This window comes from Petaurus breviceps, unplaced genomic scaffold (assembly GCF_028583685.1).
Source record: "Petaurus breviceps papuanus isolate PSGF00001 unplaced genomic scaffold, PetGlider_PUasm1.0 90574, whole genome shotgun sequence".
Taxonomy (NCBI): domain Eukaryota; kingdom Metazoa; phylum Chordata; class Mammalia; order Diprotodontia; family Petauridae; genus Petaurus; species Petaurus breviceps.
Window position 1 is genome coordinate 1,658,266 of NW_027187277.1, and position 16,071 is coordinate 1,674,336.

Genomic DNA, 16,071 nt, shown 5'->3' on the forward strand with positions numbered 1-16,071 from the left:
ATGAGAAGCTAAACAGGGGAAAAAAATCATAAGGAACTTATCAAAGTTGAACTATTAACATTCCTACATGGAAAAACGATAATTGTAACTGATGAAACTTTTCTCAGTATGAAAATAGTTGAAGGGAATAGAAATATATATGTCTATATATGAGGGTATATGGGCATATGAATACATATGTGAATGTGTATGTATATATATATATATATGTTTACAAGTATAAATAGAGGACACAGGACTAATTTAACAGGAAGGGATGATACTTACAAGGTGAAATTAAGAGGTGAGAGAGGAATATAATGAGAGGAGATGGGGAGAAACAGAATGGGGTGAACTATCTCATATAGAAGAGGCAAGGGAAAATGGTTACAATGGAGGGGAAGAATAGGAAGGCAAAAGGGAATGGGTCAACCTTATTCTCATTGAATTTGGCTTGGGGAGAGAATGAAATACACACTAAATGGGATATCTCACCCTACAGGAGAGTAGAGGGGAAGAGGTTGAGAGGGGGCATGATGGAAGGGAGGGCAGGCTGGGGGTAGGGAGGTTGGAAGCACCCACTTTTGAAAAGGGACAGGATCAAAGTAGAGAATAGAACAAGTGAGAGGTGGGATAGGAGGGAGGGAAATATAGTCAGTCTTTTACAATATATCTACTATGTTATTGTTTTGCATTAGCTACACATGTACAACGTATACTGAACTGCTTATCTTCCCAGTAAGGGTGGATGACAAGGGAGGAAGGGAATGAATCTGGATTCAAAGTTTAAAAATCAAATGTTTAATATATATATATATATATATATATTAGTATAAATACTATTTTACATGTAATTGGGAAATAAGATATACAGGCACTGGGACACAGAGATCCACCATGCCCTACTGGAAAAGTCGAAAGGGGTATGGAGAAAATATGGAAGAGAGTAGATTGGAGGAGGGGATATCCTGTGTGACTGCTATTTTGGCACGGTGGGTAGGGGAAAAATGGGGAGAAAATTTGTAAATCAAAATCTGGCGGAAATGAATGATATAAATCAGAAGTTAATAAAGCTTTTGAAAAATGAGGAAAAATATTAGTATTGTAACACTTAATACATATTAACCCACATTTATATAACTCAAAGATTTTCAAAGTATTTCCCTCAAAACAATCCTGTTAATTGCTACTATAACCAATAGTATTCCCATTTTACAGATGCAGAAACTAAGTCTTCAGAGAGGTTAAAGTGAGTTGCTCAAACTGATATAGCTAGTGACTCTGGGAGTCAAGAATTGATCCTTAATATTTCCTGACTCCAAGCAGAGAAAACTTTTTCCATTATACCACACTGCTTCCTAATAGATATTGCATTTTGAAAAATTCTGCTTCTGCCATAATTTTACTTTTTATGTAAAACATCTTTTAATTTTCCTTATTATATCATGAAAGTTATATAGCAGTCTCTAAGCACCAATTATATCTCTATTAACAACTTTTCGAACTTCCATTCTTCCTGAAATCCTAGAATAAATCAAAGTTGTTTTGTTTTCTCCTTTTTTGTTCTATTTCCCTACTTTTTCCCATCCTCTTAAAGTTTAATTTTGTTTATTTAATTTTATTTGGTTTTAGTATTTTATTTATTTATCTTTAAAGATTTCGAATTTCTCTTAGTCCTGTCATCAGGAATTCATCAAATGTTTACATTTAAGTCTAGATGACAGAGTTCCCAATTTACTTTAAACCACAAATTAAGATATTCAGAAGGTTGGGATAGTTATGGAATTGTAGAATGAACCTTCTTTAAAAAAATCTTTTCAAATGAACCTTCTTTAAAAAAAATTCTTTTAAAAGGGAATGATCTGTCATCATGGGACAGAATTGACATTGGACCATCAGATTTCTTGACATAGACTCTTCTATCTAATTATATTAGAGTGTGTCTCAAGCTAATCATTCACCTAGATAGTTGATAGCATTGTTACATCATACATCACTGATACACACAGCTAGCATTAGAGTTCACTACTTCTCATTGGTTCATTGAAGGAAATAATTTCAAGGACTGAAGATTTTCATTCAAACTTTCATTCATCCAAAAAAAAACACATTTGTTAATCACCTATGTTATTAGAGTTAATAATGTGACAGGTACTGCAAAGGGTAAGTACTTGGGGAAGTAGTGAGTTCCAAGCATGAAGAAAAATGTATGCAAAGCATATTTTTTGAGGGGAACAGAAATTAATCCAGTTTGTATGTGACATAAAGTATGTATAGGGGAACCACCTCTTATCAGCTCAACAAGGCTGATTGCTAAATTCTGAGTGTGAGCACTTACACTTTGGAAACCAGCTACAAATCAGAGCTTGATTTATTGTTTTGTTGACTCTAGATGTAAGAAAATAGTGAAGAAAAAATGTTAATAATGCAGATTAAACTTTAAAGTGTATCTAGTGGGTTTTGAAGAGCCAATCAAAGAATCAATAAACATCTCAGTGCCCACTAATTGCCAGGCCCTAACTTAAGTTCTGGGGAGACAAAAAGAATCAAGATAGTCCCTGCTATCAAGGAGCTACAGTCTAATGGGGGGATAGGATACAAACAAGTAAATACAAAGCAATCTATATGTGCAAAAAATAGGAAATAATTAGCAGAGGGAAAGCACTGGGATTTAGAGGTATTGGTGAAGGCTTTCTGTAGAAGATGGGATTTTATTTGGGACTTAAAGGAAGTCAGAGAGGTCAGAGTAGAGGAGAGAAAGCATTCCAGGCCTGGGGGACTGCCAGAGAGAATGACCAGAGCCAAGAGATGGAGTGACTTATCCACGGAAGAGTCAGCTGTTAAATATTTACCAGTCACACCACTTGTGGAGGGGAACTACATAAGACTATAATAGTAATATAGCACTAATTATGGAGGTTCTTAAACGTCAACAAAGGTTTTAGACTTTATTCAGTAAGCAATAAGGAGTCACAGAAAAATGTTGAGCAGATCTATGGGTAACAAAAGTTTTATAAAAAGATTATCTGAGGGAAAGAAAATCAGGGAAATTGAAAGACCTATTAGATGTGGGGGTGTTTTGGGGGTTTTTTTTGGAGGGGGGAAAGGCAGGGCAATTGGGGTTAAGTGACTTGCCCAAGGTCTCACAGCTAGTAAGTGTTAAGTGTCTAAGGTAGGATTTGAACTCAGGTTCTCCTGACTCCAGGGCCAGTGCTCTATTCACTGCACCATTCAGCTGCCCCTAGACGGTTTTTATAGAATAAGAGGATGTTGATGAGGGTCTATATTAGTTTGGACTCAATGAGAATAGAAAGGGAAAGAATCCTGGAGATGGTGACAGTTCCTATTCAAAAAGGTTAACATGAGAGCTTTAACCCAGGAAAGCCTTTTTTTTTTTACAATGTGAAAGGATAATATCCACTAAAGCTTCAGAACTTAGAAAAATATGAATGAGAATGCAGCACAAATTCTTTTAGATCTAGACCAAAGCCAGAATTGCACAAATAAGCTCTTCAGAAAAAAGTTTCAAACTAGACAAAGCAATTCTGGAAGAAAAAAAGTAATATCCAAAAATATAAAATAGCTGGATAGTTCCCCAAGACTCTTAAACTTCAGTGATTCAAATGCATTCTGACCTTCCTTTCATCCATGAGTTCTGAATTGTACAGGGTGTTCTAGCTTCCATTCTTTTGAACTTTTAATATTGTGAGCTACCCAAGGACATGTCCAGGTGCCTCTTCTTTTCTTAATGGGAAAGACTCTTAATCATTTCCTATTAGGAGAGCAAGACAACCATGATAATATTAATGGAGATTTTATTGGACTGTTGGAAGAAGGCAGGACATTTTTTAGGTAGAAGCTGATGACAGGGAAGCTCTAGGGATTTGGGGAGTGTACTTAAGGAGGTGTCATTGAAGCAAAGAGAAAGAGTCAGAACAGCAGGCTTTTTTTTTTCTGCTGCTGCTTTCTTTTCTGGTCTCAGTAAAGAGTGTGGTGAAGCCTAGGAAAACAATGGTTTTAGAAAAAACACTTCTGGTCCTAAAACCCATGAAATGACAAGATTTAGATGCAGAATGTGATGCCTATCTTTGAATCTTTAAAGAGCTGTCACAAAGAAAGAGAATTAGAGTTACTCTGCATCTCTCCCCAGGGGGGGAACTAGGACCACTATGTACACATCGCAACTCAATGCACAATAAATGTAAAGGAAGCAGAACAGACCTTTGGGAGACCTCCAAGGAAATGGTGATTCATCTTTTGGGCTTTGGTGGGGGCAGGGGTGATGAAAACTTCCCAGGCTACTTGAAGCATGGCCTCAACTAGGTGTTTATACTGAGGACCCCTGAACAGAGTTCTACCTTTTCTGTGTTTCTTCTTTCCTAATCCTAGGTGAATTAGTATCTCAAGGACCTTTTGAGTTTAAAAGATGTTCAAAGGTTCTAGTCAATGAGAGTGAGAAAAGGGAGCTCCTTCTCACTAGAGGCGAAGCTCCCCAGAATTAAATCTGGGCAAGCCACATGGTTGGGTATATGACAGGGAGAGACAGGACCCTAGCCCCTGTGGGCTCAGCAGCAGTGCTAGATAAGAAAGAATCTATCATTTAGAGCCATCTAAAAAATGGGACAGATTATCTTATGAAGGCTGAGGTCTCTGACTCAAGCTAGCACAATTTGGATAGAGTATAATACATCTGAAATATTTAGCAAATGTTTCTTGAATTGATTTTAATGTTGTAGTAGTGCTGTATGCATTGATTAGATGGTTTGATTAAATGATCTCTAAGTTCGCTTCTAATTCTGAGGTGACACATATGTGTTGATGATCCAATGCGGGATTTCTATGCTCTTTTGAAAACTCAGTTGAAATAGATTGTGATAAATGAATACAGGGGAATGTTACTATGCTGGAAAAAAACAATGAATTTGAAGAATACAGAGCAGCATAGTAAAACTTACATGAACTGATACAAGTGAAATAAGCAGAACAGAGTTGGGGAGGGGAGAGGGAAATCCACAGTGACTATAACAAGGCAAATGGGGAGAGGGAACCAATAAGAACAAAAAGCTGAAAGCTGTGTAATCACGTCCAAGCTTGACCCTGATGAAAAAAAGGAGAAAATACACCTTCTTCCCTTCTTTGCAGAGGTGAGGGAGCTATGGATATAGAACATTGTATATACTTTCAGACCTGGAATGAATTGCTAACTAATTTATGAAATTATGAAATGGGGCAGGCACATGTGGTTCTTTAAGTATTCACTGGGAAAGACCACAATGTCAGTGGGAAATAAGGTGGCAAATACCCTTTAAAAAGATACAGAGGGTCACAGAGGCACAGAAAGTTCAGAGACAAGCAGTGAAAGGCATACAGAGGCAGATGGTATGGAGATGGGGATGAAGTGGTGGAGGAAGGTAGGCAGTAATGGGAAAGAGGATGGGGAGAAGTAGTGCAGATAATCACCCATGAGACCATGGGCAAAAGTTGGGGCCACTCAGTACCATGGACACAGAAGGAGATTGAAGAGTACTTAGGAGAAAAGAGTCTGGTCTCATTTTTATAGTTTTGGTAGGGAACGTACTTTTATCTGTGCCACCTTGGGGTTCATTCATTAATATATATATATAAATCTTCTCAAAGTTGTTGGCAAAACTTTAAAATGAACATATCTACATCATCTCAAGGTGATCAGCACCATTTGGATTTCTGCTGGTCTTCTGGAACTTGTCAGGGATTTACAAAACAGGACCAAAAGTTCCCAACAGCAAAGCCAAGATGGCATCCCCTGATTCAGCATATATTGAAGGATGTGATTTTTGGTTGATATATGATATTATTTGTAAATTATGCTCCTTTGACCTTTGGGACAGTTTGTATGTGACTTCTAGGTTTCCCTTTGCAATCTTACTTCAGGCTATTGCTGCATTATACTGGCTTCTGACAAACTTACTATACTGACTAGAAGGGTATAAAGAATGGTCAGGAGAACCAGAAGAAGATACAATTTTAATACAGCTGATGGATCAGTTTTATTGAACTCCTTCCTCTCCCCCTCCCTTTTTTATTCTATGTTACTAGAAATGGCTCTCTGTTTGGGAAGCATTGAGAGAGATGTTTAGAAATGAAAAGAGTAAAAGACAAAGAATACCAATGAAAATTTAAGTTCCCCAACAACAAAAGGAAAAGATGTAGCACTACCAAAAATAAACAACCTAAGTTAAAAAAACAAAACAAAGAAACCTGACTACCAATGATATATTGTGTGAAGAAAAGTAAATAATTCAGCTCCAAGTGTCCAATAAAAGCTCACAATTTTGATGCTACAGGATGACTCTATCTTCCCACAGGAAAACATGCTAGACATCCACTATGGACTTCCCTAAACAAGTACGAAGGAAACTGTCACCGTACCTTCAGTATGTGTTTGTTGGATTCTCTGTCATCAGGTGAAACATACAAACGGATGAACACAGAGTTGCTGTATTGTCCACGAAACACCGCGAGGGTCTGAAGGAGGCTGAACTTCCTTTCTGACCACACACCTTCTGGACCAATGTTGGATTCTAACACAGGCCAGCGGAAAGGGGAGTGTCTCAATATGTGTAACAGTGGCTTAGCATCCGCTTTCTCTATAGCCTCTGAAAGGGAAGGGAGGTACACAGAAACCAAGCCAGAGTTGTTGATTTGTTCCCTTAAGAGGAAAAGCACTAATTATTTGACTTTAATCCATTCACTAACAGGGCATTAGAGCCTAGAACTTCAGGCTTAGAGCTCAGAAAAGGTTTAGCTAGAAAAATGCTTATACTTCAGGAGAAGAATAGGCTCTGACTTGTACTTAATGCAATCACAATTCATGTCATTTGTGTCAAGAGAGATGCCTGGGAAAACTGTCTCCCTTTAAGAATACCCCAATGCTCCAATACTCCAAAGGATCTCTTCAATGTAGGCATTCCTTCCAATAGTGCAGATTGCAATCCATATGCACCTGCCCATTATGTGAACTTACCCCTCTCTGTATGCTCCAAAAAGTTTGCTACAATGGAGTAAGAGAATAAATTTAAATAGGGGAACACCCTTAAAAATAAAAGACTTTTTTTCCCCTTCCTAAAATATTCTGGGCCATATAATGATATTTACCAAAATAAAATGCTGGATCACACCAGGAGACAGTACTATACTCTAATAAGAAACAAACCTTACCAAAGGAATAAATTGCTCACTTCATATGCTCATTAAATCTTTTTGAAGCTTAATTTTTATTTTCTTTCCTTCAAACCTCCTCTCCCTCACCTCTTGATATTGAAAAAGGGAAAAAAAGAAGAAAAACAAATATACCTAAAAAAGCAAAATCACTGTTTTGTTATTGATATGGTCAATTACACTGATAGTTTTCCTAACACTAAACCAGCTCTGCATTCCTCATATAAATCCCACCTAGTCATAATATATGATCCTTGTTATATATTGCTGTAATCTCCTTGTTGGTATTTTATTTAAAGTTTTTACATCAATACCAATTAGGAAAATTGGTCTATAGTTTTCTTTCTCTGTTTTTACTCTTCCTGGTTTAGATATCAGCACTACATTTGTGTCATAAAAGGAATCTGGTAGGATGCCTTCTTTGCCTATTTTTTCCAAATAGTTTATATAGTAGTGGAATTAATTGTTCTTTAAAGGTTTGGCAGAATTCAATTGTGAATCAATCATGTCCTAAGGATTTATTCTTAGAAAGTACATTTATGGCTTATTCAACTTCTTTTTCTAAGATAGAATTACTTAAGTATTTTATTTCCTCTTCTGTTAATCCAAACAATTTGTATTTTTGCAAATATTCATCCACTTTATGTAGATTGTTAGATGTATTGGTATATAATTGGGCAAAATAGCTCTTAATACTCTTTTAATTTTATCTTCATTGGTGGTGAATTCATTCTTTTCATTTTTTATACTGCTAATTTAGTTTTTTCTTTCTTTTTTTTAAATCAAATTAACCAATTTATTTTATTAGTGTTTTTTTTTTTAAGCAATCGGGGTTAAATAACTTGCTCAAGGTTACATGGCCAGTTATATCTGGGTGTGGTGCTAAGTATCTGAGCCCAGATTTCATCCCCAGGTCGTACCAACACTGGAGCCAGTGATCTTACTTGCTGAGCCACCTGGTTGCCCCTTTTTAGTTTTTTTTTTTTTTTAATATAAACCAGTTCCTGGTTTTATTTATTCATACAATCATTTTCTTATTTTCCATTTTATTAATCTTTCCTTTGATTTTCAGAATTTCTAATTTGGTACTTAATTGGGGATCTTAAATTTGTTCTTTTTTTAGCTTCAATAAGATCCCCAATTAAGTACCAAATTAGAAATTCTGAAAATGTCTGTCTATTTCATTGATCTGTTCTTTCTCTATTTTACTGATGTAAGCATTTAGAGATATAAGCTTTCCTCTAACTACTGCTTTGGCTGCATCCCATAAATTTTAGTTTGTTGTCTCATTGTTATTATTCTCTTTAATGGAATTATTGATTCTTTCTTTTCTTTTCTTTTTTTTAAGCAATCGGGGTTAAGTAACTTGCTCAAGGTTACACGGCCAGTTATTTCTGGGTGTGGTGCTGAGTGTCTGAGCCTGGGATTCGATCTCCAGGTCATCCTGACACTGGAGCCAGTGCTCTAACTCACTGAGCCACCTGGCCGCCCCTTAGCAATTGGGGTTAAGTAACTTGCTCAAGGTTACACAGCCAGGTGTTTCTGGGTGGGTGCTAAGTGTCTGAGCCCGGGATTTGATCTCCAGGTCATCCTGACACTGGAGCCAGTGCTCTTACTCACTGTGCTACCTGGTCACCCCTATTGATTCCTTCTATGATTTGTTCTTTGCGCTATTCATTCTTTTTTTTTTAAAGCAATTAGAGTTAACTTGCTCAAGGTTACACGGCCAGGTGTTTCTGGGTGGGTGCTAAGTGTCTGAGCCTGTATTCGATCCCCAGGTCATCCGACACTGGGGCCAGTGCTCTTACTCGCTGTGCTACCTGGTCTCCCCTGCCCTATTCATTCTTTAGGATTAGATTATTTAGTTTCCAATTAATTTTTAATCTGTATTTCCATAGCCTTTTATTAATGTCATTTTTATTGTGTTATGATGTTTTAAAGATGCATTTAAATATCCTGTTTTTCTGTATTTGGTTGTGAGGTTTTTATACCTTAAAACATCATCAGTTTTTGTAAAGGTGCCATGAACAGCTGAATAAAAGGTACAGTCCTTTCTCTTTTCCTTGAATTTTCTCAAAAGCTATATCATATATAACTTTTCTATAAATTTATTAATCTCCTTACCTTATTTCTTGTTTATTATATGATTAGATTTATCTAGTTCTGAGAGTTGTGGTTCCCCCCCCCCCAGTATAGTTTTACTATTTCCTGCTGTAATTCATTTAATTTTTGCTTTAAAAATCTGGATACTATGCCATTTGATGAATATGCATTTAGTATTGATATTACTTCATTTTCTTTCTACCTTTTAGCAAAATGTAGTTCCCCTGCTTATCTCTTTAACTAGGTCTGATTATGCATTTGCTTAATCTGAGATTATGATTGCTTCTCCTGGGTTTTTTTTTGTTTTTTTCTCTGTTTTTGTATTGGCTAAAATATAATAGGTTCTGCTACAGCCATTTACTTTTTTACTCTGTGTATATGTGTGTCTCTATTTCAGCTATGTTTCCTGTAAACAGCATATTATTGGATTCTGGTTTTTAATCCATTCTGCTATCCATTTCTATTTTATGGGTGAGTTCATCCCATTAACATTCACAGTTATGATTACTGTGCATTTCCCTCCATTCTATTTTTTTCTTTATTTATCCTTATATTTGTCTTTTTATCCTTCTATTTGTCCCTCCTCAAAAGTCTGTTTTACTTCAGACAACTGCCTTCTTTAATCCAACCACCGTTTTTTATTGCCTCCCCCTGACTCCCCTTCTCTTCCTACTTCCCTGCAGGATAGGACAGATTTCTATACCCAATGGAGTGTGTACATTATTTCTCCTTTGAGCCAATTACAATTATACCCCTCTATCATCCCCTCCACTATAAAAGATCTTCATTTCATGGCTCTTTTTTTGTGAAATAATTTTCCCCATTCTACTTCTCCCTTCCCCCTTTTCCCAGTGCATCCATCTCTCTCACTCATTAATTTTTTAAATCATCCCATCATAGTCAACTCACACCTGGGCCCTTTGTCTGCCCTAATAATGAGAAATTTCTTAGGAGTTACAAGTATCATCATCCCATAGAGGAATGTAAATAGTTTAGCCTCATTGAATCCTTTATGATTTCTTTTTCCTGTATACCTTTTTATGCTTCTCTTGAGTGTTTTATTTGAAAGTCAAATTTTCTATTCAGCTCTGTACTTTTCATCAGGAATGTTTGAAAATCTTTTATTTTGCTGAATATCCATTTTTCCCCTGAAGGATTATACTCAGTTTTGCTGGGTAGGTGACACTTGGTTGTAATCCTAGCTCCTTTACCCTCCATAATATCATAGTTTAAACTCTCTGATTCTTTAATGCAGAAGCTACTAAATCTTATGTTATCCCAACTGTGGCTCTACAATATTTAAATTGTTTCTTTCTGATTGCTTGCAATATTTTCTCCTTGACCTGGGAGCTCTGGAATTTGGTTATGATATTCCTGGGAGTTTTCATTTTGGGATCTCTTTCAGAAGTTATTCAGTGAATTCTTTCAATTTCTATTTTATCCTCTGGTTCTAGGATATCAAGGCAGTTTTTCTTGATAATGTATTGAAAGATGATGTGTAGGCTTTTTTTTAATAATGGCTTTCAGGTAGTCTAATAACACTTAAGTCATGTCTCCTGAATCTGTTTTCCTGATGAGTTATCTCACATTTTCTTCCATTTTTTCCCTCTTTTTATTTTGTTTGCTTCTTGTGGTATCCTGGAAACATTAGTTTCCAATTGCCCGATTCCAATTTTTAAGAAAAATTTTTTTTTCAGTGAGCTTTTTAAATCTCTTTTTCCATTTGGCCAATTCTGCTTTTTAAGGAGTTCTCTGCAATGGATTTTTGTGCCTCTTTTGCCATTGGCCAAGTCTGTTTTTTAAGGTGTTACTTTCTTCAGGTCAAGTCTGTTTTTTAAGGTGTTATTTTCTTCTGTACTTTTGTACCTTTTGCCAAGCTATTGACTGTCTTCTCATAATTTTCTTGCATCACTCTTATTTATTTTTCCTCCACCTCTTCTATTTGACTTTTTTTTTTAAGCAATCAGGGTTAAGTAACTTGCTCAAGGTTACACGGCCAGTTATTTATGGGTGTGGTGCTGTGTCTGAGCCCAGGATTCGATCTCCAGGTCATCCTAACACTGGAGCTGGTGCTCTTACTTGCTGAGCCACCTGGCCTCCCCTAAGCAATTGGGGTTAAGTAACCTGCTCAAGGTTACACGGCCAGGTGTTTCTGGGTGGGTGGTAAGTGTCTGAGCCCGGGATTCGTTCTCTAGGTCATCCTGACACTGGAACCGGTGCTCTTACTCACTGTGCTACCAGGCCGCCCCTTGTATTTGACTTTTAAAAATCCTTTTTGAAGGGTGGCTAGGTGGTGCAGTGAGTAAAGTGCCAGCCCCAGAGTCAAGAGGACCTGAGTTTGATTCTGGCCTCAGACACTTAACACCCACACAAAAAACTAGCTGTATAACCTTGGGCAAGTTACTTAATCCCAATTGCCCTCCAAAAGGCAAAAAAAAAAAATCCTTTTTGAGTTCTTTAAGGAATTCTTTTTAAGATTGTTTCCAATTCATATTTTTCTTTGAGGCTTTGCTTGTAGGTGTTTTGACATAATTGTCTTTTTCTTTTTTTTTTTAAGCAATCGGGGTTAAGTAACTTGCTCAAGGTTACACGGCCAGTTATTTCTGAGTGTGGTGCTAAGTATCGGAGCCCGGATTTGATCCCCAGGTCATCCTGACACTGGGGCCGGTGCTCTTACTCACTGAGCCTCCTGGCTGCCCCTAAGCTATTGGGGTTAAGTAACTTGCTCAAGGTTGCATGGGCAGGTATTTCTGGGTGGATGCTAAGTGTCTGCTCCCAGATTCGATCCCCAGGTTGTGCCAACACTAGAGCCGGTGCTCTTACTCGCTGTGCTACCTGGCTGCCCCCACAATTGTCTTTTTCAGTGTCTTAATCTTTCCTATCACCATAATAACTTTTTATGATCAAGGTCTTTTTTTTTATTTGTTTGCTCATTTTTTCAGCCTGTTTCTTGACTTTATGTTAAAGTTGGGCTCTGCTCCTGGGTGGAGGGAGCACTGTCCCAAGCTTCAAGTTTTTTGTGCTACTTGTTTTAGAGTTAGTTCTGAGGAGTCTGTAAGTTTTGGTGCTCTCACAGTGATATAATTTAAGGAGAGGTATGGTCACTACTCACCTGGCCTGTCCTCTAGTCTTTATCCAAGAAGAGACCTTGCTCTCCTACAGCCACAAGCACTAGTGATCCTTTTGGAATTAGAACTGAAACCAGAGTCCCTGCTCTCTTGTGAACAACCACAAGCATTGTTCTCTGCCCTGGAATTGTGACCTGTCCCCTGAGGCAAAAAGTATAACTGCTCCTCTTAACCCTAGGACTAGCACCCACAACAGTGTTTGGGTAATGCAATAGGGTTCTGAACCCAGCACCAGCAACAGGTCCCCTGTAATCCCTTTCTGACCAATTGTCTGATCCCCTTATAGTTTGTGGACTGAGAGCCCCCAAAGACATTGCTGTTACTAATACAAGTGCCTCCAAGATCTACCACTGGCATTACCAGGCATGGCCTGTAATGTGCTCAGGGCCTGACCACTGCTCTGATGAGATAGACCTTTCCTGACAACCTCCTAAGTTATCACCCTGATCTTTTATTAGTTCTTCCATGCCAGAATTCAATTTGAGGCATTATTTTTAAGTTGTTTAGAGGGGAATTTGGGAGAATTCAGGTAAGTTCCTGCCTCTATTCTACCATATTGGCTCCACCCCCTGCTGAATTTCTAATATCCTAATTTATATCCAAAGAATACTTTAGTTCTCTTAGAATCTAGTTCCCATAATCCTAAATATTCTCTGCATCACCCTTACAACCTGACGTTGGCTATGGTAGATTCTTTCCAAATTTAATTTTTGGTAGTTGACAACAGCTTTAAACTTAAATGACACCTTTCAAGATGCACAGAATTCCAAATATGACTTGTAAATATTCATTGGATTTTTAAACTAAACCAGGATACTCACTCTCATTCATGCAAGAAGAATAAAGAATTTTGGCCTTCTGTATGGCTTCAGTGTCCCTTCTTCTGCTTATTGATTTCTCTAGAAGAGCTGTGAAGTATAAAAAAGAAGTATTAAGTGTCCACCTATAGATGGTATTATGCTGAATGCCACATAATTCAAGGTAACAGTGATGATTCCTGAAGTCTAGAAATTAAATCGGAACAGACAATGAATAGAAAGATAAAGATGGGGGTGGCAGAGGTAGAAGGGAAGAGAGAGAATAAGGAGAAGGGGAAGACTCATACACAGAGCATTCCCTAAGCATATTCTTCAGGAGGGAGAGGGGAGGAGAAAAATTCCAGCTTCAAAGTTAATGAAAATCTCAGGTGCCAGTTGAATCTAATTTTAAACTAGAATGTTTATGTCCTATACCAACAATAGAAGAGTCAAGAATTCATTTGTTCAAATAAAATTTTAAAAATGAAAGGCAAAGTCTGACTTACGCCACGCTGCCCACATTTTCCCACTTTAATACCATACCTAGCTCAATTATAGGATGAGAAATGACATGGTAGAAAAAGTGCTTGTATCTGCAGTCAGAAAGTCTAGGTTCACATTTTAGCTCTGCCAAGGATGATCCCTTAATTCCAAAATCTGAAGGTCTTCTTTTGATCCTTATCATTTTCTATCTACAGCATATGACATGTTTAATCATCTTCTTCTTCTGGATATACTCTCCTCTGAGTTTTAGTGACACTATTGTCTTCTGGTGAGTCTCTTACCTTTGTTCTAAGTCTCCTTTATCATCTTACCATCCACACTGTATCTCCTAACTTTGAGTTTTCCCTAAATTTCATCCCAAGTCCCCTACATTTCCTCTCAATGAGTTTATCTACTCCCATAAATTAATTACCATCTCTGTGTCAATACCTTTCCATGCACCCAGCCCCAGCCTCTTCCCTGAGCTGTGGTCCAACTGTCCATTAGACATTCCAAACTTGATGTCCCAGAGATATAGTAATCTCAACTTCTCTAAAACTAAGCTCAATATATTTCTCCTCTTTCAAACTTCCTTATTTCTATCAAAGGTACCATTTTATATCAAGTAGCATCTGTAACTGACATATAGTGGGGGTATTATCTAGTTGATTTAAATTTTGGTTATAAAACTTGCATTCTACTTTAAGTAAATGCCATCTTGTATTGATATGTCATTTTTAGTTCTGGATCATGGGGAGAGATTCAAAGGAAAATGAAAGCTTTTGATCAGTTGCTAAATAGATGGTGAATTCCAACACTTTCTAAGCACCAGGAAGCAGCAATGAGAAGCTACATCCATATTATTCTGACACATAAATAGGCTGAATGAATTACCCAGGTCACTTCAGTACCAATATAGCAGAGGCAGAACCCAAAGCCAGACTTTCTGATTCCAAATCCAGGGATCTATCTACTAACCATACTCTCTTCAATGGAAGACTCATAATTCTTCATCCAATGACCTTCCCAAACTATTGTGTATTGAACTATTTTTTATTCATTTTACATATATATGTTATGACAAAAATATGTGGTGTGTGTATATATAATGACTAATATATGTATATACATTTATGTGTAAAAATGTGCATGTGTGATACACATGTGTATATTTTGTGTGCATGTCCCTTCCCTACCCCATGCCTCACATTCATGTCTGTAGTACGCAGAATGTTTGCAGTACCTGAGCAATATTAAACATATAGATGAAATTGGGAATATTTACCTCCACATGTTTTTCCATAGCAATTTAAGAACTGTAACATGCAGGCTACAATATATGTTTATGTTTCTGTGTGTATATGTATACACACATGTACATGTAGATATAGATACTTCTTGTCTTCTTCATTAAAATGTAAGTCCTTGAAAGCAGGAATTGTTTCATTTTTTGTATATGTATCCCCCAAGCCTAGCATAGTAACTAACACATAGTAGATACTTAATAAAATACTTGTTGATTGATCTGTTGAATTACATGCAAATATATTTGGAACACGGGACTTATTTGGTCCCAAAAAAAGAAGTTAGAAAGCTTATCTAACTTGCCTTAAAACTGACCTGCTTTAAAACTACCTTAAAATTAATATATTAAAGGACGATTTAAGATGTAGCTACACAGACAAGATGGCTGGCATACAGCTATTTTGAAGCTGCTTTCAAAATGAATACCTAATTTAAAAGCATTGATTTATTTTAAAGAGAATAAACTAATTAGCCCTTTAGTTCTTTTATGAACTAAGGAGACTTAGACTCAGAAAAAAAGTGCTTTAAATGCATTTAAAAGTAGCATTTTAAAAGTAGCAGTATTCATTCACATAATGAATGTGAGATAAAGATTCCCAATTTTACCAGGGAATTACAACAATTTCCACATCTAACTGCAGGAAAACTCTATTTTCAATGGATACTGCCTATCAATTTGAAAACAACCTTGTCTCCTACAAAACCAGAGTATGACAAATGTTCCTACTGTACCCCGGATAGCTATGAGACCCTCTATACAGAGGTGGTCAGATTAATAAACAATCACCTATTCTCCAAAGAGAATCCTACCCTTAATCTAGAAATCGTGCCTTTCAAAAATCTGTAGCCCCTGTCTTATTACACAAACACAAGTTACAGAAATGCATGGAGAGTTTTAAAAATAGGAAGGGGAAAGAGAAGAGGGAAGGGTACTGAATTTATTCCATTCATTATTTCTTTCCTGTGGATTATCACACAGCAATAAAACTACTACCACCACCACCACCACCACCACCACCCCTGAAAAAAAAAGAAGTGAAGGGAATGACAAAAAAAATAAGATAAAATTGTAGTCACAT

The 16,071-nt window shown here is 36.9% G+C and overlaps 1 protein-coding gene across 1 annotated transcript in view; it reads right to left on the reverse strand.

Moving 5' to 3' along the window:
• The window catches only part of PHEX (phosphate regulating endopeptidase X-linked), a 303,310-nt gene that overhangs the window by 222,340 nt on the left and 64,899 nt on the right, over nt 1-16,071 (reverse strand). The window contains exons 4-5 of the mRNA XM_069063406.1: nt 13,229-13,315; nt 6,388-6,614 (exon numbers count right to left, since the gene is read on the reverse strand). Coding sequence (XP_068919507.1) covers nt 6,388-6,614; nt 13,229-13,315 — 314 coding nt within the window. The remainder of the gene's footprint in view (nt 1-6,387; nt 6,615-13,228; nt 13,316-16,071) is intronic.